The sequence below is a fragment of the Gouania willdenowi genome, chromosome 17 (genome assembly GCF_900634775.1).
Source record: "Gouania willdenowi chromosome 17, fGouWil2.1, whole genome shotgun sequence".
Classification (NCBI taxonomy): domain Eukaryota; kingdom Metazoa; phylum Chordata; class Actinopteri; order Blenniiformes; family Gobiesocidae; genus Gouania; species Gouania willdenowi.
In genome coordinates this window covers 18017490-18045200 of record NC_041060.1, presented here as the reverse complement: position 1 = coordinate 18045200, position 27711 = coordinate 18017490, and the positions used below count along the sequence as shown (strand labels likewise).

Genomic DNA, 27711 nt, shown 5'->3' with positions numbered 1-27711 from the left:
TCATGGCTTTGGGTATTAAATCCATTAAAGGACGATCAATGAAATAAAATAAAAAATTTAAATGCTTATATGCCCTTTGTGTAATCTATCCAATAATATCCAGAATGTTCCTCTTTGTTAGAATGTATTTTTATAACCCAAAAAAAAAACAAACTGCGCAACCAGATTAGAGTGAATGAAGAAAATCTCTTTTTGATGCACTGACCTTAGAACATGTTAATGAGCAGTGAGTGATGGACTGAAGATGCAGATCAATGTAAATCTACCTAAACACAATCCAGATATGGAGCCTGTGCACAAACAATCCACTGGAACATTCCTTATTCCAACTAAAGCAGACGTGTCACCCAGGTCACAGGAATCAATATGGCTTCATTAGGAATGACATAGGCGATATTAAAAACATCTTTAAATGTATACAATGAAAATCAGGCGTCCTGTGATTGGTTAAATTGATCGGCTGGTAAGCACAGTGAGTAAGAGAGTGAGTGTGCTGCTGCTGCCGTGCCGTGACATAAATCATGCGTTAAAAGGACATCCAAAGGGACTCCAGCGCATATTGATTAGTCATTATTTGTACTAACAGTCCTAAGGGAAGTACGGGGGTGGGGACAGAAGTGGGTGAACTGCCAATCTGTTATCGAAAGGGCGGATACAAAGATACTCTCAGGGATCAATAGATCTAGCACAGGTTGGGCTGGCTTCCAATGCTGCTCTTCTTTTAAAAGTTACTACAGAGGGAATCAAAAAAATAAAAATAAAAAGACTAAATGCAGCAAGAACAAGACGTCAACATTGTGACAGGATGAATAAGTGATTGGTAATTCACTGGAAAAATATGAGTTAATATTAAATATATTAGCTTTATTGTACACACTATCATTAATCAATCAACATTTATTCATATACCACTTCTCACTTATATTAAATGTAGAACAAAAAATATTTTAAATATAAATACATAGGCAATAAAAAACTAAGATCCTAATATCATCAGTACCACCAACCCCCTGCACGCGCACACACAACACAAACACACAAGCATGCACAAATAATAACATTATTAATTATAATTATCATTATTTATTTTGTTTTAAATTATTTTATTTTTAAGTATGTGTCAATAATTTTATTTTGAAAAATTGTCACCCCTTGCACGCGCCCATACCTGGATCCTGGGCATTATAATTCACAACCATTCAGCAGAAATCAACGTAAAAATTTGTATTAAAAAAAAAAAGAAAAAAAAATAAATAACTGAAAATAATAATTGAAAATAAAATAAAATCTATATATTAAAAACGTTTTGTTTTTTCAATTTAAAACATCAAAGTAAAATAAAAAAATAAAAAAACTCTTGCAAAACTAAAGTATCTTTACTTTCATTATTTATGTTGAAACAAATGTATATTTATTGACTCCACAAACAATTTTTCAGTTTTGAAACACACATATATACAAGGTAGTTGTAAAAATTTAAAATGTCATGGCTCGTCCTAACCACGTAGCAAAAAAAAGTCAGCTGTCAACACCTCACAACCCCTCTCTACTTCTAAACTATCACTCCTGTAGACGCAGCTGAAAATGAAAAAAATAAACTTACTACGTACTCGAGCTGTTTAGCATTCCTTTCATCCATAAGTTTTTCCGCTCTCTCTCTTTTCATCCACCAGCCCAGCCTGGTGACTTTGACATTTGCTCGTCGATTAGAGCAGGAGACAGCGGCACATGTTTGCCTGCTTCTTGTCAAATGTTTTTTTTTTTTTGAGCAGACAGAATTTGGAATAGGATCCACAGGAAAAGAAGGGGAGAAGGTTGCTTGACGTCTTGAAAAAACATCATGTAACGAGGACTAAATGGAATCCCTTTAATCTAGAAAGTTTCCTCCTTAAGTGTGATTTAAGGGGATGGAGGTGTCATATTACGCATCAAAGAGCAGTGTGTTCGACATGAGGCCTGCTTGAGATAAAGCAGTTGCTATCAGCTGACAGGGAAGGAGTGTTTTACGAGATAAAAAAAAAAGAAAAAGTTATTCAGGGAAAAGTCAGGAATACATTCTAAAAGTAAAGGATAGCGGGTTAAATGAGTTAGCAGTAGGGATGTAATGATTAATCGTAAGGCAGTTAAAAATCGATTCATAGGTATCACGGTTCACATCGATATTCTGAAAATTGAATCGCAGTACTTTTTTAAACAGCAGAGGGCGCTATATATTTATCCTTCTCTTGTTTAAAAGTGTCGGCTGCGGGCGGAATCTGCTACTACTTTCTTTCTGGCCGCCTTCTACTCTTAAACATGTTCATAAATGATTCCTTACCCCTTTAGCACCGAAAGAACATCTGTAATATTACGTGAATATCTGTAAAAGTCACGTTTTTCTATTAGCTCTGTCTGCTAGTGCATAGCATCTCTTCGTCACTGCTAGAATAACTGCATGCCAACCGACCACTGGGCTACTAGCACCCTCTGCTGGTCCAATTGTTAAGGCACAAAAAACATTTTTAGTTGCACTTTTAAAAAGAAAAATAACAATTATGCAGTTTTGCATTGTTTACTATAGAACCAGAATTTAAAATTAATAGGCTTCTTCTTCATTTGCATTATTCCGTTATTAATTTTATTCAATATTTATTTTTAGTTAAATTGCATTGTTTTGAATAGTTTATCAAATGATTCTTTTGACAATGAAAAATAAAAGGAAAACAGTACAATATTTTCTAAAAAATAAAGGGATATTTTTCAGTCATCATTTGTCTACAGTCCCATTTTGTAAAATAAATTGTGAGAGAATCATATCGTGAACCCAGTATCGTGAATCGAATTGTATTGGGAGTTGAGTGAATTGTTACATCCCTAGTTAGCAGCATCCAGCTGTGGATTTGGATTAAAAAACAAACTCTCAGAGCTACATTTAACTATTTAAATATCAAACTTTTGTGTATGTTTGTCGAGTTTTTTGTGTTCAAATCACTGCCATCACATTGGTAATGGAAGATTAACATTAAAAATAGAAACATAAACCTCCGCCAAGTTTTAGAAGTACTGTATCTACAGTAACTTCCGGATCATCTCCAAAATCAAACTCAATCTTCCAACAGGGAGGTAATAAATGTTATAAATAATCAAATACATTTGAAGAGTAAATGTTCTTTGAAACAATCTAAACTTTCATACTCAGCGCAACAAAAAAGAAGTGAAAGAAAATGAGCAGTAGCACAAACAAGTCCAAGATGACAGTCTGTGTTCAAAGCCCGAACAGCCGGTAAACTTGATCCATGGAAACAGCGAGTGCATCGCAGCACAGACGGCCAGAGTTCACAGCTCACAAAGTTTCTCTCTCTGCCTCGTCTCAGAGCGGTGCCAGCTCCACGATGAATCCAAATGTTGCCGTGCTGAACCACTAAAACCCGTCCTCACGACGGCAGATCTGCATATGCAAACCAAGGCCCAGGGCAACGCTCACGTTTTGTTCCGACAGTTATTGCAAAGGCAAATCTCCGCCCAGCAGCTGTGGGCCTCTTTCAGTGCGCTGCCGTCATTTCACCACTGCCATAAAAGGGTGATCCACTCCTGATATTACCATTGAAATGTAGCTGATTGAAATAATACAACCAACGCATAGTTAAACATTTCCCTCTATGCTCCTGAAAAAGCTTAGAAAAGCCTTCTGCAGCAAATTAAATGAGTATAATTAGGTTTTTTTCCTTCTGTACCATCAAATAATAGCATTTAACTTATAGCGAGCACACTTTTCAGGTTATTGTGGGTGCACAAGTGTGTGGGGAGAGGTATGAGAATTACACTGAAGTTGGTAATATGGTATATTTATGAATTTACTCGCTAACGTGATTCTCTAAGTGGCAAAACAGAAATGTTGAGTAAGATTCAAAATAATAATCATAACTTTTAAAAATCATTATTGCTTATTGTGCAAGATAAATATATAAATGCATGTAGCCTTTGTCCAAGAAAGGTAAAAAACACTATTTACGTTTATTTATTATTAATTATAAAATGTAGGACGACTAATAAAGAATCAAAAGCAACTATAGTAAAAAAAAAATCATTATTAAACATTATTAAACATTAAGTAATGGTGTTATATATATATATATATATATATATATATTAATACATTCAAATGTAAAAACTAAAAAGTTTAAAATAAAAACCCTGAATTTTTGCAATTGATGTTTTTGCCAATTTAGGAGGCTGCACAGATTTTTATCTAATTTTGTGCCAAAGTATAAACCGTCTTAGTTCTCTTTTCCCTTCCTCTGTATATCAGAGTTTTATTAGGAACTAAAACAAACGGTGGTAAGTTGAATGCTGCAGTTCCTGCGGCAGAACTCTCCGTTTTTTTTATTGCCTAGAATGTGGGAAAACCGCGGCCTGGGGACTGGTGAGGTTACAGTGTGGTGAAAGGAGGATTTCCTGGATTCACACACACACACGCACGCGCACACACAGAAAACATCACTACAAAAAAGATCTACACAAAGTTGTGTCAAATTCATGAAAGTCTGATGATTAGCATAAGGCTATAATTCAATGTTTATAATGCCAATGATTAAAAAAAAATATGAGGGATGTCCCAATACAACTTTTTCACTTCCAATACAATAACGATATTGCCGCCTTGAATATTTATTGATACGATATCAGCAGGAATCACACATACGTTTATTACTTATTTTGTAGTGTGGAATGTTAGAAAAGTCTTGATCAAGTGATGTCACTCAAACAGAGAACAATAGTCAGAAACAGTACGTATGAGAAAAACTGACCCATTTATTATTAACCAATTGGTTACATACATTTTAACCTTCAACATAATATCTACAGTATTCTACAATTGAGTAAATATAATATAATATATGTCGGAGATTTTAGATGCAGTCCCATAAAATCCGATATTTGTTTTCTGGCTGATATCGGACCGATATCTGATATCAATATCGGATCGGGACACCCTATAGCTACAATAAGTAAATAAGTCTTCTACTTGTTTTTGCATCAAATTTCATTACATAATTTCTGAGGTGAAACAAACAAACAAAACAAACAAACAAAAAAGTGTCTTGTCCTGTGTATTTTATTTTGGAAAACTACTACTCCAGCACTAGACATATTCATCAAAGTTATTCTTTAATTTAGGTTCTAAGAAACATTTGAAATCTTTTGAATCTAACATCTGAAATATTGTTGAATAAATCAGACCCTGATGCTCAACAGGACCTGAACCTAAAGCAGGGGTTCACAGATACATTTTTCTTTCTTCTTCTAGAATTAGTTTTTGATCATGTTTATTAAAGTGCGTTAAAATAAAAATACAGAGTAGCCAGTATTAGTGACACAGTGACAAATGTGCCACCTCATATTTTTATACTGCATTTTATTTAAACTAGATTTACTGTATATTTGAGAAAGTCTAAGTATAGGATACAGTTATTTGATATTTATTGTGTGTGATTTTTTACCTAAGTTTATTTTTTTTATTTCTACCAATTACATTCCAGGCGACCCCAAGGCTGAAAAACATTGACCTCAAGGTTTTTTAACAAAAAACAACAACAAATAAAACATTTTTTTCTGTATAAATAAGTTCATGTAATAATCTTATTTTGAAAAGCTGATCAACGCACCAGATTTGCCAAAAAACATCTGCTTTTGTTGTACAGATTAAAAGCTGTTGTAATGATCAGTTTGTTGTACACGCACACACACACACACACACACGCACACACGCACACACGCCCTTTGTCTGAGTGAAGGCAAAGCATTTTATGTAAATGACGTGTCCATGGCGACAGGCTGCAGGATACACAGTTTCCGAGTGTTGTGGTCAGGCAATCATGGGATATAAAGGCTTGTGTCCCCTGAGGCAAACTATAATAATCCATCAGTTCACACAGTAGGTGATTCTTGGCACAGGACCAAACGCTGTGGCGCTGCCGTACGTCGCGCAAGCAAAGCAGCCTGCGGGCGCCCGTTATATCTAAGCATCAGCAAATGAACGCGGGCCAAAACCCCCTTTTTGGGAAAAGTTCACGTGCAGTGCAGCACTGTGAGAGGAAGACCATGACACGGAGCATTAATGGCCACAGACATCACACAACATTGCACACAAAAGGATTCCTTATCACCGCTGCTGTGTTTTACACCCCAGGGATACCACAGCGCTCAATCCCAACATTTCTCTCCTTTTCTCACACACAACACAGATGAATTCATCTACGAGATGCCTCATGCTGCGCCTGCTGCTGCCATAAAAGAAAATGCTTTTTCTCATAGAGAGCTTTTTGCGATCTCTAATGATTAAGCAAAGCCCTGATGGCACCGCAACTCTCAATACTTCAAAGGCAAAAATGCAAAAAAACACATCCAATTGCTTTAATAGTCCCCTAGCTGAAAGTCTGTCGAGGGTGCCACACTTCAACCCATCAGCACACGTCAAAGGCTATTCAAAGATGAGGGCCCTGATATCATTTTTAAGGGGTGTATGAGCGTATTAAGGAGGAGTTGGATGTGCTGGGAGTGATGTGCAGAAGGCAGACGACGAGAGGCAGCAATCACCACCACTCAAACCCCAGTGGACCTCACTTCCTTCCAAAGGGAAGAATGATTGTAAATATCTTCATTTTAGCGCTGACAGTGTTGCTCCCAGTGGTGGGATGGAGTTCTTCTGCTGCCTTTTGGTCTGATGTGTGTGTATTTCAGTGCTTTCTCTTTTAATGTGTCGCTCCCACAAAACCCAAGACTGAGAGTTGCCAAACTGGGAGCGCAACGCTTTACAGTCAAGTAAAGTATCTTCTTTAAAGTCTAGGTCTGGTATGCAGATATTAAAAGTGTAGAAGTGTAGAATCCACAGAGATTGTACGTTTACAGCCTCCCGATGCTCAACGTGTTTTATAAAAGAAGAAGAAGAAAAGAAAAGAAAGTAGACGAGGTATAAAAGCATTCAGGGGGGAATGAGAAACATCAAGCACATAAAAACACAAGTAGCATGTGTTGGGGAGAAAGTAGCAAAATAATGAAAGTGAGCAGTGCAACTTAGTAAAAGGAACAGGAGCGTGAAATTTTGTCAAAGGATGGTGCAAGATGCTGCAACTGCTCCCAGAGTGCACTGCTTCATTCCTAATGATTCAAATGTTTTGTATGCATCAAGCAAAAGCCTCTTTTCTTCTATTATTCTTTCTACACTTTTTTCTTTGACTCTCTAGACACAGTTTGGCATGTTTTATTCAGAAAGTCTACGAGATACAGAAAATCCACTTTGAATGAAAGGATAGCAATGTATTACACTGGTGTCGTTCAAACAAAAGTTTTTTTTTTTAAAAAGCATTAATGCAGGAAAGAACAAAGGGTTTTGTGTGTTTTGTTGTAATTTCTTGTGATTATGTTGTTGTTTGTGTGTTTTGGGAGTCGTTATGTGTATTTTTGTGGTTGTTTGGTATATTTTTTATGTGTTTTTGTTTGCATCTTTTTATTTTTTTTAATTAAATCATCTTTTTTGTTGTGTTTGTGTGTGTGTGTGTGTGTGTTTGTAGTCATTGTGTGTGTTTTTGTAGTCATTCTGTGTTTTTGTTTTTTTTGTGTGTTTGTGGTAAATGTAATTATTTGTCATGGAGCTGTGTATTTTTTTTCATTTTGGGCTTTCGCTTTTGGGGGCCACACAAAATTACACAGAGGTCCACTGGTGGCTTGTTGTCATACCAACAAAAGTTTTTTTTAAAAAAAAGCCTTAATGCAGGAAAGAACAAAGGGTTTTGTGTGTTTTGTTGTGGTTTCTTGTGATTTTGTAGTTGTTTTGGGAGTCGTTTTGTGTATTTTCATAGTTGTATGGTATATTTTTCTATGTTTTTGTTTGTCTGCATTGTTTTTTAAATCAGTCCTTTTATGTGTGTGTGTATGTATGTATGTGTGTGTGTGTGTGTGTGTTTTTTGTGTGTATTTTTTTCATTTTGGGCTTTTACTTTGGGGGCCACACAAAATTACACAGAGGTCCACTGGTGGCTTCTTGTCATACCAACAAAAGTTTTTTTAAAATCATGAATGCAGGAAAGAACAAAGGGTTTTGCGTGTTTTTGTTGTGGTTTCCTGTGATTTTGTAGTTTGTGTGTTGTGAGAGTCGTTTTGTGTATTTTTGTGGTTGTTTGGTATATTTGTATGTGTTCTTGTTTGCATTAATTTTTTATTTATTTATTTTTAAATTAAATTATCTTTTTTGTTGTGTGTGTTTGCGTGCGTGCGTGCTATGGAGTCATTTGTGTGTTTTTTCTGTTATTTGTGTGTATATTAAAAGTCTTTTTTGTGTTTTTTGTTTTTGGGCTTTTACTTTGGGGGCCACACAAACCACCAGTTTCCAATGTCTGCAGTAGAGTGTTTTAATTGATTAATACAATCAAATTGTGCGTGTTGTAAGAGTGACACACACACTTTTTAAACTAAGCTCTGGTTTGGAAGTCAGTACTTGAAGTATGAGACGGAGACAGTTCTCTGTGAAAATATGGGATTACAACAAAGAAAATACAGTACACAATCCACTTAATCCAGTAATAGATCCTTCTAAAACAGTAGATAGGAGGCAGAGGGCTCAGAGTGTTGTGTTGACAGAAAAGAACCAGTGAAGCTTTAGTGGGAGGAGAGGGACGACTAACTGGGAACAGGCTGTGCTGATAAAGAGCAACAGGCTCTGCTTGGTCATGGAGCTGTGATTTAAAACTGATATCAGGTAAAAAGGGACATAAATACATATGTACAGTATGTTCAGTTTACAGTGTTTTCTGTGTAAAGACTAAGTGGATCTTCTGAATCAGAGTTTTTCTTGGAAAAAAATAAAAAATAAAATAAAATTTAAAAAAAAAAATATATATATATATATCTTTTTTTTTTTGAAGTTTATGAGTCGAATCAGAATTGTGGATGATTAGAATTAGATTTGTTGCCCCGCCCCTTATTGTTCACATTTTATAAAAGTACATTAAGTAGAGCTAAACCTTAAACTTGTTCCTCAAATGGTTCACCATTGATTTCTATGGTGGAATGTCAGGTCAGGATTTCCACACAGATGCAGAAATAATTGTCATTAATAGCCAATAATTAAATATTGACCAGTTAATTTAATCATAAAGTGAAATGTTCATTTTTCAGATTAAAAAACCTCAAAAAACATATTGTACTTCAATGAGTAAATCCACTTTTTATTTTTTGTAATAATTAAAAAAAAAAACATCAAAGCATTATATTTATTTCTAGGTTTTTATGGCATGATTTTAATGGTCCAGACACTGCTCTATGACTGGAATCTCTGTGTAAAACAATAATCAAGAGAGATTTTATTTACTTTTCTTTTCCTCATAAAACATATTTGGATACCAGTCAGAACTTCTAATATAATTTGTCCAACCATCTGGTTCAGTAATAAGTCTGACGAAGGCACAAAGTGCCTTAGTGCACAACGGATAATCTAAAGAATGCATTTAAGTGCAAGCACCAATCCTTATCTAATACGCTGCATTAATAATACATGTACTTGGCTAATACGCTACATATTTAATACATGTAATACATCTGTTTGCACACATGCACAGGATTGCAGTCGGACAGACTGAGTGATGGAAAGTGCAATCCATGATGCCAAATGTGGGTCAACAGCCTTTTAGAGTCACACTGAGCTCTTTTAAACCCAAATGGCCACCAGTTCCACACGCCCACCCCCTCCCACCCCCACCCCCACTGTGCCAGACTGAATCCCAGCACCAGCAGAAGATAAGCAGAATAGGTCGTGTGAGCTGTGCACCAATGCTGTCAGACTAATGTCTAACATACTGTGGGAGTTTTATAGCAGAGATAGAGTTAAGCTGTTTTCTCTGGATATTATTAGGAATGTTGGCACATTCTTTGATCTGATAAATATCAAATACATTAATTGGATTTTACTAAGATGTTTGCAGCATTTATAAGTCCACTAATCTAACAACCTTAGTGCTGAAGTTGACATTATGATCATAAAGTCAATCTGAAGTGAGATTTCTTAATCATTTTTGCATGTTTTCATGTTTATTCCTCTGGAACACCTCTATGAATGAACCCACCTCTACATGTAAGTACTGTATCACGTGTATCAATGTTCATTTTTAATCAATTCATGTACAAAATGTTAATGTTTTAATTACATATAAACTTTTTTGGTTAATTCCTTTTTGTATTTAGGCTTCCCTTTTATTTGCAATATTGCAAAACATCCAGTGGGAGGCAACAACTCAAAATATGGTGAAAACACTGAGAAACAAAGATTCTAACAATGGAAATTACAAGAGTCAAAAAGGTTGGAGCAGAAATGGACAACTTTTATCACAGCGGGGGCCACAAAAATCCCAGGGCCACATTATCAACGTTTATTAAAGCATTCATAATAAATCTGAAGATTATAATTGTACTTTTTGTGAGTTTCCGTTGTTGTTTTGTGTTTTTGTTGTCATCTTTTATATTTTTGTTGTCGTTTGTGCGTTTCTGCTATCATTTAGTAAACTTTTTGTATATTTTTCCTGTAATTAAGTGTATTTTTCTGTCATCTTGTGTGTTTCTGAAGTGATATTGCTGTATTTCTCTGTCATTTGGTAGTGTTTTGTATATTTTTTTTGTTAGGTAGTGTATTTTTGTAGTCATCTTGTCATTTTGTGTTTTTGGAGTGACTTTGAGTGTTTTGTATATTTTTCTTGTTATTTTTTGCAGTCATTTGTTGTTTTTTTGTGCTTTATTTGGGGGTGAGGGTAAGTCAGTTGCTAATGTCTGATTTAGATTGTGTAGTTGCTCACCAATGGGCACAACAAGCCTTTGCTAAACCATAGATGACATATTAAAAACTAGACTGCCCCCTGAGGTAATTAATGGTACTGCTCTGTTTTGTCTGTGTATGAACAGAAACATGGATGAATGAATGCAACATATCTATTTAGTATGCAGTCGCTGCTGAAGTTGCAATGTCAGCATGATCAGAGTGTTTTACGTCACAGAGCAAATCAGCAATACTGAATAAAGATTCAAATACCAACATATAAAGGTGGATGTTTTAAGTGTTATGACTTCACACAGAGTAGACACAGATATACTCTCTGCTTTGTAAAAGTCAAAGTCTGGACACTATTAATAAATGTTAGTGAATGCAAACGTGCTAATATTATCCAAACCTGTGCAATAATATTTGTAATGTTCTCTTCCACTATAGAGACATGCCAAGATTTCATACGAGTGAACATGTGACTCCAAGTCTCACCTTTTTAAACAAGCTTTTAACATATGATTGTCATGTATTTTCTCTATTTGCCTTTATTGTCGTTTGTGATGTGTGTGTGTGTGTGTGTATTTGTTTTAACTGTAACGTGTCTGAGTTTTTGAAATAATAATAAAAATGAATAAAATGTATTATTGTTATTATTATTAGGTGAACTTAATTTGTGATCTCCTTTTTGGATTATTAGTAGTGTTTTTCCTACTTTCTGTTTTCTAGGTGTGTAAACATGGAGCGTTGCTAATGTGTGATACACCGGCAGTCAGTCTGGCTTCTGATAGGAGAGCATGACATCATCAAGCTGTTGGAGATGATCAATACTGGGTGGGGATGCCCCTCAGACTGAACATGAGTGAAACCCCAAACGAAATGATAATCAGCATGCATTTCCTGTATCCATCATTCCAGCTGCTGACCAGTTGTTGCTCTAATCTCTCCTGCTGGAAGTCTGTGCATGTGGTTTCCACACTAATCACTGCTTGTTTTTCTCTTTGTCTTTCTAATACTTTCCAATGCCCCGCGGAGCTTCTTTTGTTTTTTCTTCTTCTTCTTTTTCTCGCCGTCTGCGGCTTTTGCGAGAGACATAAAGTCAGATAAAGTTACACAGAAAAACACGACTCAGCAATGTTTGCAGACACTATCAGTGATGTCAGCGCTGGGATTGTTTGCTTTAGATTTAGATGCATTTCAACTATTTCAAACACAAATAGTCCTCAGTAAACAACCGCTCAAACCTCTCATTCTGTAACGGGTGGTATTAATACGTGTGTTAAATGTACTGTACGGACTAAAAACAGCTGTAAGGCAGTATCTGAGCAGGCAAAAGCAGGGATGTGCAAAAGTAGAAGTAGCAATTTTTCAAAATAAAATCGCCACAACACTCGTGAAAATAAAATTTAAATTTTCAAAAAACTACATTTATTCTTTGTGGCTAAGTATATACAGTATGTAATGGTCTGTTGTTTGGGACGGCTGTTATAAAGTAAATAGATTTATTTATGTGCTAGACATTCAATGCCAGTCAAGTAGTTATAAATGACTAGCAATAGATAATAAATGTGACACCAGTAAGAGTCACTGATTAAAAAATAGATATTGTACCTGAGGAAACGCTGATTCAAATAGGTCAGATGTGTCAAACTCAAGGCCCGGTGGCCAAATCCGGCCCTTTAGAGTATCTAATTTGGCCCACAGACAGTAAAAATGAGAAAAAACATACATTTTTGTGTAAATTACCAAAATATTAAGTTAATTTAAAAAAAAAAAAAAAAAACACACACAATGGTATTTTCAGGGGCTTGCAGTTCTTGCGTTTTCTCACAAATAATTTTACAAAATTCCTCTAAATTACACAAAAATTGGTTACAAAATAAGAATTTATGAAGTAAAGATCCAGCATGGATATTGAAAACTAGGTAAAATTGCTAATTTTGCCCAGCTAAAATTTGAGGCCCACTTGAGATCAAACTGGTCCGTATTTTGCCCCAAAACTAAGATAAGTTTGACAACTCTGAAGCAGGTCATTATTTAAATATTTAATAAGTTAATGATTCATCATTTATAAAGGAGACAAGGTGACATTTCTGGATTTAAAATGACTAAAGGCTGATTAAATACAATTATGAGTTGCAGAAAAATGGAAAAATATTATCTGCAATCCCAGTTAAACAGCAAATACTTCCCATTGATGACAATATTAGGACTTCTTAATATCAATATTTTGACAACTGTATAATCTTGGATTACTGTACACATTCAGGATGAAAGGCTTTGAGGGGGGAGCAAGTTTAATGCAGTCACAGCAGGCGGACCACTATTAAAGCCTTTGGAGTCTCCAGCTTTAACACCCATTACATTAATATGAGGCATTATCCACATTCCTACATCAATCAACAACGCACTTAAAGGTAATTCAGATGTTTTTATTCTGACTAGCTGGTACTTAATTGAAACCTGTCTGGAATTTTAAAATGCTCCCAAACAACATCAATCATTTTGATTTGATGATTACAACTACTGTAATTGGATGGATGTGAAAGTTTAAAAAAAGAACTTACTATTTAAGGAATTTTAGGCAATTGCAGAACATGAAAGTGTAAATGTTAAAGGGCTCATGTTACGCTAAATCAACTTTTGTTTAAACGTCATAAAGTGCTATTAGGGCTTCAAACACATGTCCAAAGTTTTTATTTTTCATTGATTCCCTCAATCGTTCGTTAGAGGGTGATTTGCTCCTTTCTTACTGCAGGGTGAGCCCAAACACATCGCTCCAATTTGATGACACGTTCCCACTTTGATGACGAATTTGACGCAGTACTGAGCTGGAGAAGCCACGCCTCCAGGAAGCTTTCTGTCATGATTGACATGTAAACAGACACGCCCACGAAGGTGAGCATGTCAGCGTCCTTCATGCAGTGCTATGTATGTATTTTCTACAGTCTATGTATGTACCAGTGAACGCCCCGCCCCCACGTTCTGTCTCGTGTTTATAAAGCAGCATGAACTCAGCTACGGAGTGGGTGGGAGGAGTCTATAGACACGCCCACTCATGAATATGCATAAGTAGGCCGCAAATCAGCCCGTTTGTATAGAGTTGCTCAGAAAGTGACTTTTCAGAGGCTAAAACTCTGGAAAATAGGCGAGTTTGGGAAAAATAAACCTTAAATACTATGTTTTTGATATGGGACCTTTAAAGGAAGATATATTCATTATTTTATATTTAGTTAGTTTGCACACTTTATTTACTGGAAAAACTTTGATGAATGATTTTGACAAATTTGATGTTTTGTGTGTTGAGAGTAATTTTGTGTGGCTTGCAGCGCCAACCTGTAAGATCGCGGAGCTGCCGACACCAGGGCTCGTTCTGGAGTTCTGAAGTGACCGTATGTGCATGAGAAGATTCAAAGGAAAAGATCCAACATGAAATAGAACTATCCTTATAATCTGTACCCCAGCAGGATAAAAGCATCAAATGTTTGTACAGTCTTGTAACATTAACAGTCAGCAGCTCAATGAGTTCCCTGAGGTAACAGATGAACACCTGCACCGCTGCATTTCACACGTATCTGAGGAATGTAGAATTTGCATCGCAAGTCACCAAGAAGCTCATGATGGCTTTGATATTCATGAGCTGGAACTCAGAAACGAATAAATGATTGTAAACGTAATAGAAAACACATAAAATGTGTTGTGTAAGTGTCTGATCTGAGGGCCATATTATCAACATTTATGTCCGCATTTAAAATAGGTTTGTGTATTCTGTTGATGTTTTATGTTATTCTGTGTATTTTTCCTATCCTTTTTGTTCATCTGTTAATGATTTTGTGTATTTCTGGTGTCATTTTGTGTAATTTTCTTGTCCTTTTTATTTATTTGTCAGTAATTTTGTATGTTTTTGCGAGTCGTTTTGTGTATTTCTGCTGTTTTTTGGGAAATTTTGCAGGTTTGTGGTATCTATCTGCCATTTTGTGTGTTTTTGGAGTCAGTTGCCCATGTCTGATGTAGGGCCTTTAACATTCTCTTTCAATACTCAATTTGATGAAATGAATAAAAAAGACCCTGCGATTTTATAGCACAAGGATTTGTGCAAGATTTACTATATACTGTATGTCTGTTCATCTCATCAAAATCGCCCTAGTTTACAATGAGCTTTCTCAGGTACAAAACCTGAAATCATCTATATCATTGTATCAAACTGCAGGCCAAACATGGTGGCAGATGATTAAAATGATGTGCATACTTTCTCACCAGGCTTTGAATCTGCATTGGTGACCATTATGACTCAGCAATGATAGCAGATATGTTCCCCGACATCCTATTTTGCTCAGTGAATGGTGAGAACACACATATACATATTCTGTTTTGCTCTGAGAACCACATTTTGGCTACTGGCTGAGGAGACGTGACCGAGTTTAGAAGGTTGAAGCAAAGAAGAAACAATTCGTAGCTGGAAGTTATTTTAACTTAACTCACAAGTCGTGACTCCAAAGTTGCTGAAGGTTGTTATATTTGTTTATTTTTGATAAAGTCCTTACAGCTTCCTCTGAAGACACGACATTATGCTGCAAACTTGGCAGCAAAGCTAGACCGCATGCACGAGAAATAAACAGAAATGGCTAAACATGATGCAACAATGTTTAACAGTCAAACAAGGCTGAACCATGATACTGTGAAAAGAGAAGAGATAAAGTGACTGAGAATAGCTTTAAGGTCAAATGTGGAGGAATACAGAAACACAGGAAATAAACAACATGCTTGGTTTCTGTTGGTAAGTGGATTAAAGAGGATAAAGAGAAGAAAAAAGGGGATTTTTTTTCTTCGGGTTTGACATGCAGCGTATGCATAATGCAGCTAGTGTTAAGAACAGGTTGGAAAAACTCTTTAAATCAGGTGGTTTTTGTGCACTCGGTGTGTGTGAGCATGTTCACAACTAGGTCTTTATGTGCAGTTTACAGTCATAATAATAAATAATACATTGTCACATTCTAAGAAGAGATGTTTGCTATGAGAAAATAATTAAATAGTAACAAATAATAATAACAATAACAAGAAGACAGTCATCAACATTCCCCGCCAAAAAAAAAACGGAACAAAGGCAATAACTCTGGAAAAAATAACTCGGAACAAACCTATATCCCCCTTCCACACTTTGTGGCGGGGGATAAAAAATACCACTATACAAAAAGTCAGCTAGCTTCATGCTAATGTCTATCAAACAGATAAACAGTGCACTACCCGTGAGGTTTACAACTAACAAACAACTGCTTAAACATCTTCACTCATGAACGCATCACACATGATATACATAGGTGTAGCAGAGAATATTGTCACCTGTACATGCAGTGGGTTTTACTCAGTAATATGCCACCTAGTGGTGGACGAAACTGCTTGCAAATCTCCCATATTGCACCTTTAAATTGTGAATGATCATGGTACCTTGATCAGGATCACTGATCCAGATACTATCTGGTAAAGATGATACTAGATGCTGTATGACATGAGCTTGCACAATGTGAAATGAAACGCATGCACTCTTCGGTATCTGCGAGGCAACTGTTCTGTTCATTTGTGTTTTCATTTCTCGCCTGTTTGAGATAACCAAGACTGTGTTTGACTACGATCCCTCTGAAGCCTCATTCCCACGGTTGAGATGAATTATAATAGAGTCTATTCAATAAGAGCACGGCTCCTTCACTGAAACACAGGGAATCAAATCACGCACACACTTCCTCCAAGCCTTCCCTGCATCTAATGCTGCCTTGTGTTTGAGAGAGAAAATAAAACATTGGTATTGGATTGTTTTGGCTTATTGCACACTGTGTACTCACACAACTGTGATGTTGCAAATGCTGAGGGCTAATATAGCCGTTTAATAGTTCAATACCAGTGGTTCCCAAACTAAGGGTCTAGAATGGCCTTGCTGAACATTGAGCATGAAAATAGAAAAAAAAAATGTTTTACACTTTATTAATAAAGAGCTGTGATTGCAAATTTTATGTTATTTTTATGAGATTTGAAGAAAATGTGTCCAAATTTATTATATTTTTCAAAAAATGTCACTTTTTTTTTTTTACCATTTTTGTGAAATTTCTCATAATGGGACTCCGCATGACTTGATGTCTGTCAATTGTACTCACACATACGACCAAAAAGACACAAGTTTAAATACAGCTTTCCTACACATTTAAAATATCAAAATTCCATTCTTTTTCCAGACATTGATTTCCAGACTTCTAGGTAACATAACTCTAATAGTTTGTGACATTTAATGTAAATATGTAAATGTATATAATTTACTTGTATCATGGAATTAATCGTTTGCTTGGTTTTCAACTTGTCAATCTGCCCAAATGCTTTCTGGGATGCATAGTGTGCTCTCACACAAACACTTTAGCTATGCTAGCAGGCGCTTAAAAAAAAAAACAAAAACAGAATGATCAATTTCTTAAAAATATTTTTTTTTTCATTTTTTTTTTTTTTTTTTTTTTCTGTTTTTTAAAATTCAACAGTAACAGCAGTCATGGAAACTTGAATATTTTCCTATACATTAGTTTCTATTTTCTATAGTTTTCCAGACCTAGAAATGAAAAAAAAAATAAATAAATAAAAATAAAATTCCAAACTTTTCCATACTTGCATGGGAACCCTGTAGATAACAAAAAAATATTAATATGTAGGCTGGTTGCTAAATGTCACTGCAAAAATCTAGATTTAGAAAAAAAAAAGTTATACATATATATATATATGGCTGATCACGATCTCTATCTTAAGCGATATAGAAAAAGACAATACGTACAAATATATCTTAATTTCAATGCTTATTTTGCGTTAAAACAGTAGTTTAATGAGTCGTTGCTTTCGCTCATTCTCCCCAAGTGCTATGGCAACATGACGATGGACACAGATGGAAAAAAGTGTTTGATAAGGAAAAAGGAACTGGTCAGCAAGAAAAAAGCTCAGTTATTTAGAGATAATTTGGATTTTAACCATTAGATGTACAGACCAGTGTGGGAAAAGGGGAGGACAGTATTTATGCTACTGTATCTGAGTGTGTCCTATCAAATGCCTGCTGCAACCCAGACATGCACTGAAACATGATGTCTGTGTGCAACAAGTTGAAACTGCACAGCTAGATTTTAATAAAAGCATTTTTACGCCAGTGACTTTGACATAAAATCAGCTTTCTGCTAAAACTTTATTGAGGAAAATATATAGATATACGATTAATTGGTTGAAGTTTAAAAAATAATATTTTTTTGATAGTTCATATTAGGGGTGAGTACTGTCTGGCATCTGGCGATACGATTCGTATCCCGATACGATATATCCCGATTACTGCAATTTTTTATTTTTTTTTATATATGACTTAAGAGACAACTAATCTGTAAATGTGTACACCTTCATGAGAACATAATGTATGAAATATATTTTATTGGCATATTTTACACTCAAAACATTGGCTTTAACATGCCATGTGCCAACAACTTAAAATAAAAAATAACATACAATCTGCCTGTGGGTTTTAAACTAACTTTGACTTTAGTGCAACTTAACTGAGGTATATGCCTAGAACAACAAATAAATGCAGAAAGTTAGTACTTTATTTTTAGATTTTATTGAAAAATCACAAGCTGGTCAACATGCCCAGGTTTCAGTGCACTTATTTGTGCAGTTACAATGTCTCCTGCAGTGAAGAAGACTTTCCTGGTTAAATAAAGGTTATGAAATATATATATTTATTTTTTTTAATTAAAAGAAAAATGATATGAATGCATTTAGAATCAATACGAGAATCGCGCGACGTAATATCGCCGAATCGATTTTTTTTCCAACACTCCTAGTTCACATGGACAAAGAGTTGTATTTTTAAGAAATGGTTTTCTCAGTGAGAAAACCTAAAATTAAGTAAAAAAAAAAACTAATAATACTTTATGGTAACAATGATGTGATAGGAACCAATACACACTACCTAAAACTTGAAATGTCTCTAGCAACGTCGTCTAATGTAGCAGACAATATGTAATATATAAAATTGTCATGTGAGGAATTGCAATATTCCGCACATGACATTTGCCACCATTCCAAAGCTATAATGTCATTTTGTATCATTTTTAGTCTCCATGTCGATGCAGAAACTTCAAAAAACTCATAAAGTTGCATAAAACTTAAATGAGAAAAAGTCTCTCTCCGTGAGAAATATAGCAAACGTTAAATAACAGAAAAGGTTTCAGGCCTGACGGAGCAGCCGACTGTTTGCACCAAACGTACTCATGACTTTGAAGAAATGGAAATAGTCGAATCTCCCCAAAGGCTAATGAACCTATTTCAGAGCCACTTTTCTTGTTTTTCTGTTTTTAAAATAAAGCAGTGAAATTGAAATTGTCTGACAGTGCTGTGTTTAAAAGTGACAGCAGCAAATAAACATTCATTCCACAGGATATTTATGCAGCTGTATGCTCTTTCCTTCACAAGTCGTCCCATTGGACCACCAGCAATAGAGCAGGAGTCAGTGGAGCAACTGTCCGCTTTACAGCCCTAAGGGGACCGGAGAGACGGGGGCCACTGGGATTCTGGGATTCTCATTTAGACACGAGAAAAAAGAGAGAAAAAAGAAAAGTCTCAAGGAATTTCCTCTTGGCTGGTAAAAGCTTGAATAACATGCGTCAAAAAGCTCAAGATGACAAAGCTGATGATGAGTGGTAATATCAGTGGAAAACAACAACTATACTTTGCGGGCAGGATGTGTGCTGGAAAATAGAAGGACAATATTTGGGTAATTATAGGTTTAAGCAAGTCTATCGTACTCTTTTTGCCTTTTAAACGGACAGATTTAAAAATGATTTGGAAAAGATCAGAGGTAGATTGATCCTTTAGATAAACAGACTATTTCCTGATTTAATCCACGAAAAGGGGAAAAAAAAGTAGCTTCTATAAACATTGGGCCCAGCATGTATTCAAGCTGACTCGAATGAAACCTAAACCTGTTTACATTGGAACTTATCTAAGCAGGTCTATTCAAAACAAAGCGTAGGTGAAGAAAAAACAATGTTTTCCTTCATTCCCGGTTTCTGTGCACATGCTTTGATTAAATCTTAAGCTCTGATATCGGCTCGTTCTGCCAACGGAATCCTACAATAACAAATACTTCCACCATTGGGTAAGGAGCCCTGCCTGCCTTCCTGAGCTCAACAAGGGAGGGTTTAATTCCCTTCCTGTTCAGTAGGGGGCAGACAGGAAACAAGCTTCCTGAGTGAGTCGGAGGCGCGTACGTCTGCTAGATTTCCAGGGGTCTATGCCACGTATGGCGGTGTCATAACAACTTCAAAGTAACTTCTTCCTAGACAAAGCAGTTAGTGTAGCCGCTAGCAAACGTACATATAACAAAATGTAAAGTCATACTGATGGATCATGACAATCGGTCCTATTGAGTGATAAACGTCTGAGTGGAAGAAACCAGTCCCAAAGTTGGATTGATGAATCACGACAAGCATTCGAAGCAGATGACTGACTGAAAAGTAATTAAATAAGTAAATCAAAAATACTCTTGATTTATGTGAATGTGGTTGTTTTTACTTGGAAAGAGGAAACTGAGATTCCATAGTTTATAGCTTGTGAATAAAATGGGTGCAATGGGCCAAATATTATACAGTATTTATCAATAAATGTATTCTAAATCACTAATTATTCCTATTTCCTGTTTCCATTCCAGTCTCACAGATTCTACATACCGTAGCTTTAATCTGCAGGATCTCACATTATTTTAGACAATGTACCTGGATGCTGAAAATTAAAAAATTAAAAAAACACAGCATCAGGGAATAAAATGTGGGCAGTAAAATATATACAGTATGTGCAGAAGTTACAGCAACTCAATCAATAAGGAATCCATACACAATGCAGTGCTGGGTTGCAGAGGCTACTTGAAACCTGTGACCAAATTCTAGAAGTAGACCGATATGGGATTTTCAAAGGCCGATGCAGATGACAATTTAAAAAAAAAAATAAAAAATCAGCCGATAAAGCATAAAGCATATTTTGGAGGCCGATATACTTTATTTTTAAAGCATACTGCTTATTAAAGACAATTGAAACACTCATATGATATAAATGTATATACAGTATTAGAAATTACATTAAATACACCAATAGAACTTTTAACATTTATCGAACTTTAAATATACCCATACACAACCAATAAAACAAAAATTACATTTTGTCAGGCACTATTATATTTTATCCTTATCCTATTATATCAGCTTTTTATTATGGATTTACAATGGACTTCCACCTCTCCCTTGCACATGCTGCTAATATTATTACTTTTTTGTGTTGTATATTCATACATACAAATTTATGTTTTCTGTATGTTCTTTCTTTCTTCTTTTAATGGCTAAAAAAAAATTAATAAAAAAAAATAATAATAATAATAATTAAAAAAAAGCATTCCATATATCGGCCCGATATATTGGTCGACCTCTACAAAAATCATTTCAAATCATGTCTCCTCTATGCTGCACATTAGCTTGTGCTCAAGTATTTATTCGATTACAAACCAAGTTAAGATTATTAACAATTACTGATATACATTTTGATTGTTAATCTTTTATTTAATGTCAATCATCTGCTGAATGGTTTTTATTACAATTTGAAAAATGTAAATAATGACTCTCTGAAAATGTAAGAATTGTTTCATAATCGTCTATAATAAAATCGGGAATAATGGATTTATTATTGATTTTTTTTTCATGACCCCTAGTTTGTATATTGACTATCGCAATAGGACATAAAGGCATTCAGTAGGTATTATATCACAGGCTAGTTTTTAGGTATTTTGTTACTCAAGCTTACAAGCAATTGTCATTATTTGATCATTTTTAATAAAAGTTCATTATGATGGTTTTACAGTTTATGCCAAACAACTAAAAAAACTACTTCCTGTTAGTTGCAGTGCACTTATTTAAATTTGCAATGAAGTTATACCACATTTTTAAACTTGACCTTTGTTCCTTATGTTTGAGGTTTGTCGGTAACTCAACAATAATTATCTGGACAAATTACCTGGATCAACAGAAAAACTGCTCTGAAATAAAGAAAACAAGACACATTTCTGGGGCAACATGATCTGCCTTGAACTGGCTCTCTCTAAAAGGTGTCGACTGACTTAATATGTTTACCAAAAGGCAGGAAACAAGTAATGATTCAGAGATCCAGTATGGAGGTTGATCCTTTTGGCTGAAAGAGTGTTTTGAAATGATGTAAAAAGGCGGTGAAATCCTCTCACACGCAAAGAGAAACAGAACGAGAGACAGAAAAGGTCGAGGGAGATGAAGCAGAGCAACAGGCACTCAAAGGTCTCCATTCGCTCACTCACCCTGACTAATCCTACATCAGGGTGTCCTACAGTCGGTGAGCTGACATTTACCACCTGCCTTCTGTTGCTGTGATTATTTTCTCCTCCAGGTGTGATAGCTGCTCGTTTACGTGTTATAATGCTGCCTTAGATGTAAGAGAGCTGGAAATGTGAGACATAATCAGGCCAGGACAGACCTTTTATTGAAATACTAAGAGTCACACTTTGGAATTAGAGAGAAAAAAGTAGCTAAACTCTAATTGGTAGCTGGTCACCCAGAAGGAAAGGGCATGATGTTGGAGGTGCACAACATTGACCTTGGCTTGGTATTGTTACACAATATTTATATTTCCCACCAAAAAATAGAAGAAGTGTATAAATAAAACAAACAGACAAAGAATAACAGATGATAAATGCACTCCTACCTATCTGTGGATGGCGGCCGGTCGTTACGGGCCTTGCTCACTTGGGTGTAAAGGGTGTCGGAGTGTTGGTGCGAATGGTAATAATGGTGTTCTTCACGGGGGCTGTGGGGTCGACTGTGGCCACTGTCCACGGAGCTGTTCAGGGCGTTGATGCCCACGTACATGTGCTCTTCCTCGGACAACATTTCAGGCGAGCGACTCGTGTCCAGAATCTCGGCGTAGTCGCGCTCCCGTGCCTGTCGCTCCCGCAGCTCCCTCGTCTTGGCTTGTATTCTGATGGTGATGGAGGAAAAGGTTTCACTTATTTGTTTACACCACATAAAATACTTCACTATTGAAATGAAGCTACGCACTTCAAACATTCAGAGAAATGGATAAAGAGAAAAAAACAATCATTTATTCCATTCAACACAATAAAACCAAATTCATCCATTGTGTAACTAATAAAGTACAATCTTATCATTCAATTTGCAAAAATATTAAACAAAAAAAGATTTGAAAAAAAAAAACATGCTGCTGTTCAGTACATTATGACCTAAATTTGTACTAATAAGACAGAAAACAAAAGTGTCTCAGGCTACGTTCACTCTGCAAGCAAAAGTGGCTGGAATCTGATATTTTTGGGGGATGAAGTGACCAGGTCAGTTTTTTTAGAAGCCCATCTGACCCATATCTGTTTTCAAATCAGATTTAGACCACTTTTATTTGTGGTCCTGAATCAGATACAGATCTGATTTTTTTCAATGCGACCTCAGTGTGAACGGTTAAGGCGGTTTTAATGCACGTTTCATACAATGATATCACACGTCATCATTCTGCCGAGTGGGAGCCTTGCAAAAATGGATGATAGCAATGATGGAGCAAGTCAATAGAGTGACAGTGAGATCTTGGACTTAATAAGTATATGGGGTGACACTTCCCATACAAGCAAAGCTTGAAGGTTCATAACTGGTCTGTGTTTAAAAGCATGCCAGCACTGCAAAAAGCCAAAAATAAATGTTTTTTTTTCTCTCTCTTTGTTTATCCTCATCCTCCTCTGCACCTGATCATTCAATCTCTGTCTCCCACTGCACAAACACTTTGAAACAAACGTCAAAATGCTAACTCCGTCCACGTTTGTGCAACAGCTTGCGGCATCTGACGTCATTTTTACTGTTCATTTGAGCATGTCTGTTAGTTCATAGCCGCAAACAGTTCAAACTGGAATCCGATGCAGGTCACATTATATAGGGTAATCTAAAAATCTAAATTTAGCATTAGGCTTGCAGTGTGAACGTAGCCTAAGTCAACGGGATGGCACCAGATGCAAATTTGCATTGGTGTTGAGCATGAAGGGGTGGTCACTCTTACCCCCAGTAACTTAAAAACTGTACCTGTATGTTACCCAAAAGTTATTCTCATAAATCCTCTAATAAGGACACTCACAAATTAGATAAATTAAAGTAGAAATTGTTGCTCACAAGTTTAATTTTGACTCCATCATTAACAATCGGTAGGGTTGTCCCATCGGATATCGGTCCGATATCAGCCAGAAAACGAATATCAAATTTAATCGGACTCCATCTAAAATCTCCGATATATATTATAGTATATTTATTCAATTGTAGAATACTGTAGGTATTATGTTGAAGGTTAAAATGTCTTGATCAAGCCTTTTCTAACATTCCACACTACAAAATAAGTTCTAAAAGTATGTATGATTCACGCCGATATCGTATCGGATTGGTATCGAACCATAGTCAAGGCTGCAATATCGGTATCGTATCGGAAGTGAAAAAGTTGTATTGGGAAATCCATAACAATCGGGTTGTTGACAAATGTTCATGAGTCTTGCAAAGTTTTGCACATTGCATTGTGGGATTTGGAGTCCCGCAGAAGAATGCAAAGATGGCACTAAAGCAAAAATGTTTCTTTAAGAGGTGTTTTCTTTTTTTATCTACATTTTCTACGTTACATGAAGAAAAGTATAACAAAACATAATATTGGGGGGGGTCCTTGTAAATATTCAGTCCTTTGTCTTATAGTTCACTCATTTGGTCCATCGTTTCCTAAAACCTCTCAACTGGGTTCTCAGGTAATGGGTTCAATCTTCCATTGAATATATTTCCTCTAATATATTCATCCATTGAGACACAGTTTTTGTGTTTTTGTGATGCTCTTCTTTGCTGCGATTGTCATTATTTTAAAAAGATAAACTAGACTTTTGGAGAGAACATCCACTTTGACCAAACAGAACATCTCTGATTACATGTATGACCTCCCTCCAAAGGGATTGGATTTTTGGACATAACCAGAAGATGTGTGAGTGGTCCACATCTGCCTGCCCACACAGCTGTTCACATTCCAGTTGTCTCTTTAAGATTTGTGGTGTTATGAAGAAACGGATCAGGCTCTTCCAGCCAAACTACCGCCATCTCCTTGAGCTGGTGAAGGTGGGCTGCGTGCCGCACATATCGAGCCACTCATCCTCAGATATGACAATATTTAATTCCTTTCCCTCTTGTGTTTTATATCAAGTGTTGTTTTTGTTTAGTTTCAAGCTTTTATACAGCTTGGAAACTGCCATGGAGGGAATAACTTTACTCTTATTATGATTTCTACTTTGAGAAGCGTTTTCATGTCATTCTTAACGTGATTTCTTGCGTTTCTTTGCCAGACAAGATAGTGAGACGATTGACACCATTTTTGTCCTGCTTTCTTTAATTTGTTCCCTGAGTTATGCAGTCACTCTAATTTCAGCCAATTTGGGTGTTTCCGTGGAAGCCAATATATCAGCATCCACCGTTAATTTGTTAACAACTTTATAAAAACAATGCAAGCTCAAGTGCTGTATTTATTCATCCAAAAGATGATTTCATGAGTTCCTGGTTAGCGTCAGTAGATAAGCTAAGGAAAGACTTCAAGAAATGAAAAATAACACAATGGCTTTTCTAAAAAAAAAAAAAGAAATCTGAAAAGTTGGCAGTAGAAACATGTGCAGACTAATATTCCTTAGTTCTGTCTTTATGGAGCCAAACAAGCCCAGTCTGCCTTATCTTACAACGCTGCTGGGCAACTCCATCAAGAAGCAATTTACCAACCACGAAGAGGCAAAATATTCCTGACACTTTTACACTGTTGAATAATCTCAAATTGTATTTAGTAGGAAAAACAATTTCTTGTGATTTAAAAGTTGTATAAATAAAAGTATAAATACAGTATATAAAAACAAGGATAATACAAATTGTCAAATGGAGGCTGATTTTCAAGCAGCAGTCAAGGTTTTCTTTTAATGATAGAACACTAAAATTGAAAAGGCTTTATCTTTAGTTAATGGTTTAGTCTGAATGTTGACAGAAAAATGTATGCAATATCATGCGCAAAAGTGAGGACGCGCTAATACTACACTGTCATGTTTATCAAGACAACGACAATCACAGCGGCATCTACGAAATGTGTCTTTTTAGGCCATTATCATATTTTCCCCAGTGAATTGAGCCACAGGGAAATAGAGGTCGTCTTTTGACAACATGAAGGGAAAAAATAAAGCACTTTGTAATAAAATGTGTCACTAATGTTTAGCCGGTACACTGCCTTTATTCCCTCTCACAACACTTCTCACTCCTCTGACATGGCACCGTCTCTAATGCACAACAAACACAATGAAATCACATTTTCTCTTTGAACCACCATTGTTTGACTAACAGGGAACAGCATTTTCTTACAGCAGGGGGACCAACAGTCATACAACAACCAATTATGGCGATGCTCTCTTTTCAGCAGGGCCCTTTTAATAGGACAGTGTTGGTGCAGACGATGTACGGGGGTGCAACTTCCTCTAAAAGTCAGCAAGTAAACAGATTAAATGCTTACTCTGCACAAGGTGCCTGCTGTGCATATAGACACACAATGGCCCTTATTTATGAACTGTTTGTACGTTCAGATCTGAGCATACGATGTGCATTCGACCATATTCACGCAAGTATTTATCAATTCTGGCGTGAGCGTATGCTACGATCAGCTTATTTTTGCTTCTGCACACACATGTTCACCCTCCATGTTCAACACAACAAGTACAAAACACTTATTTAAATAAGGGTGGTCTGCAGCAGTTCAGCAGGTGCACTAATCATTGCTGCAATCTTAGTGAATTCCATGCAGCAGGTGAAGAAACTGCGTCACTGAAGGATTTAGCGATGCTACTGGGTTATCACCCTTTATTTGAGATCTTAGTGAATCCGCCCCCGAGTGCGTGTTCAACAACGTCAAAGGAAAGAGGGTCTTGTGAGGAATCTATCTTTAAACCCAGAGGGAAGTGTGTTTCCCAATCAGTGAAAGCAGCAGCAGAAGCTAAAGTTGAAGCCGCTTTGATTTGTATACACAAGCACAGCGGATGATAAGATAAGACTAAACATACCAATCCTGACCTTCACCTGCCATCCCCCTTTCTATGGGCAGAGAGGGGTCAAGAGGACCAGGTAGGAAGAATGGAAACAGCTCATTAATCTTTGTCAACTTCTTTGTATTATAGACGTGCAAATACAGATGAGCACCAACACCACTGCAATGGTGGTGGTGGTGGTGATGCTTTTTCGTTAGACATGAAAACAAGGTCCATCACAAAGAGGCTGATTCATTTTAGGAAAATATTGCAATATGTACAGACGTTATTTTATAGTCACACAAAAGCTGAAGTTATTTAAGTGATACAAAACCATCACATGAATGCACTTAAGATCAGTGATTCTCAACTGGTGAGTCGGGACCCAAAAGTGGTTCACAGACCTATAATGGGTGGTTAGCGGATAACTGATAAAAAAAATAAATACTTAATGTGTGTCTCATGTTGGACTTGTCTTTTCTTTTGAAAGACATATTTTGACAGGCATGCTGTGAAATGCATGTTGCACAGGAAAATATAGAAATGCATGCTTTAAAAAATATATATATACATGTGTTTTCTCAACAGCAGTAAAAAAAAATAAAATAAATGTGGTTGGTTTATTTTCTAAAAAAAGTGGGACACAATTGAATGATCTTGGAAAAATGTGGGTCCCAGGGTGAGACGAGTTGAGAACCCCTGCTTTAGATGACAAGTCTCAGCTGAATAATAAAACCGACTTACAACTTTGTGCAAGAATTGTTTTTGGAGTCATTTATATCAA

The 27711-nt window shown here is 36.1% G+C and overlaps 1 protein-coding gene across 10 annotated transcripts in view; it reads right to left on the bottom strand.

Annotated features, from left to right (window-relative positions):
• The window catches only part of pard3ab (par-3 family cell polarity regulator alpha, b), a 279421-nt gene that overhangs the window by 44545 nt on the left and 207165 nt on the right, over window positions 1-27711 (bottom strand). For all 10 annotated transcript variants that reach the window (XR_003675910.1, XM_028472041.1, XM_028472043.1 and 7 more), the window contains one exon: window positions 22568-22840. Coding sequence is in view for 9 of the 10 variants with exons in the window: in XM_028472041.1 (XP_028327842.1) it covers window positions 22568-22840 (273 nt within the window). In the remaining variant the exon portion in view is untranslated. The remainder of the gene's footprint in view (window positions 1-22567; window positions 22841-27711) is intronic.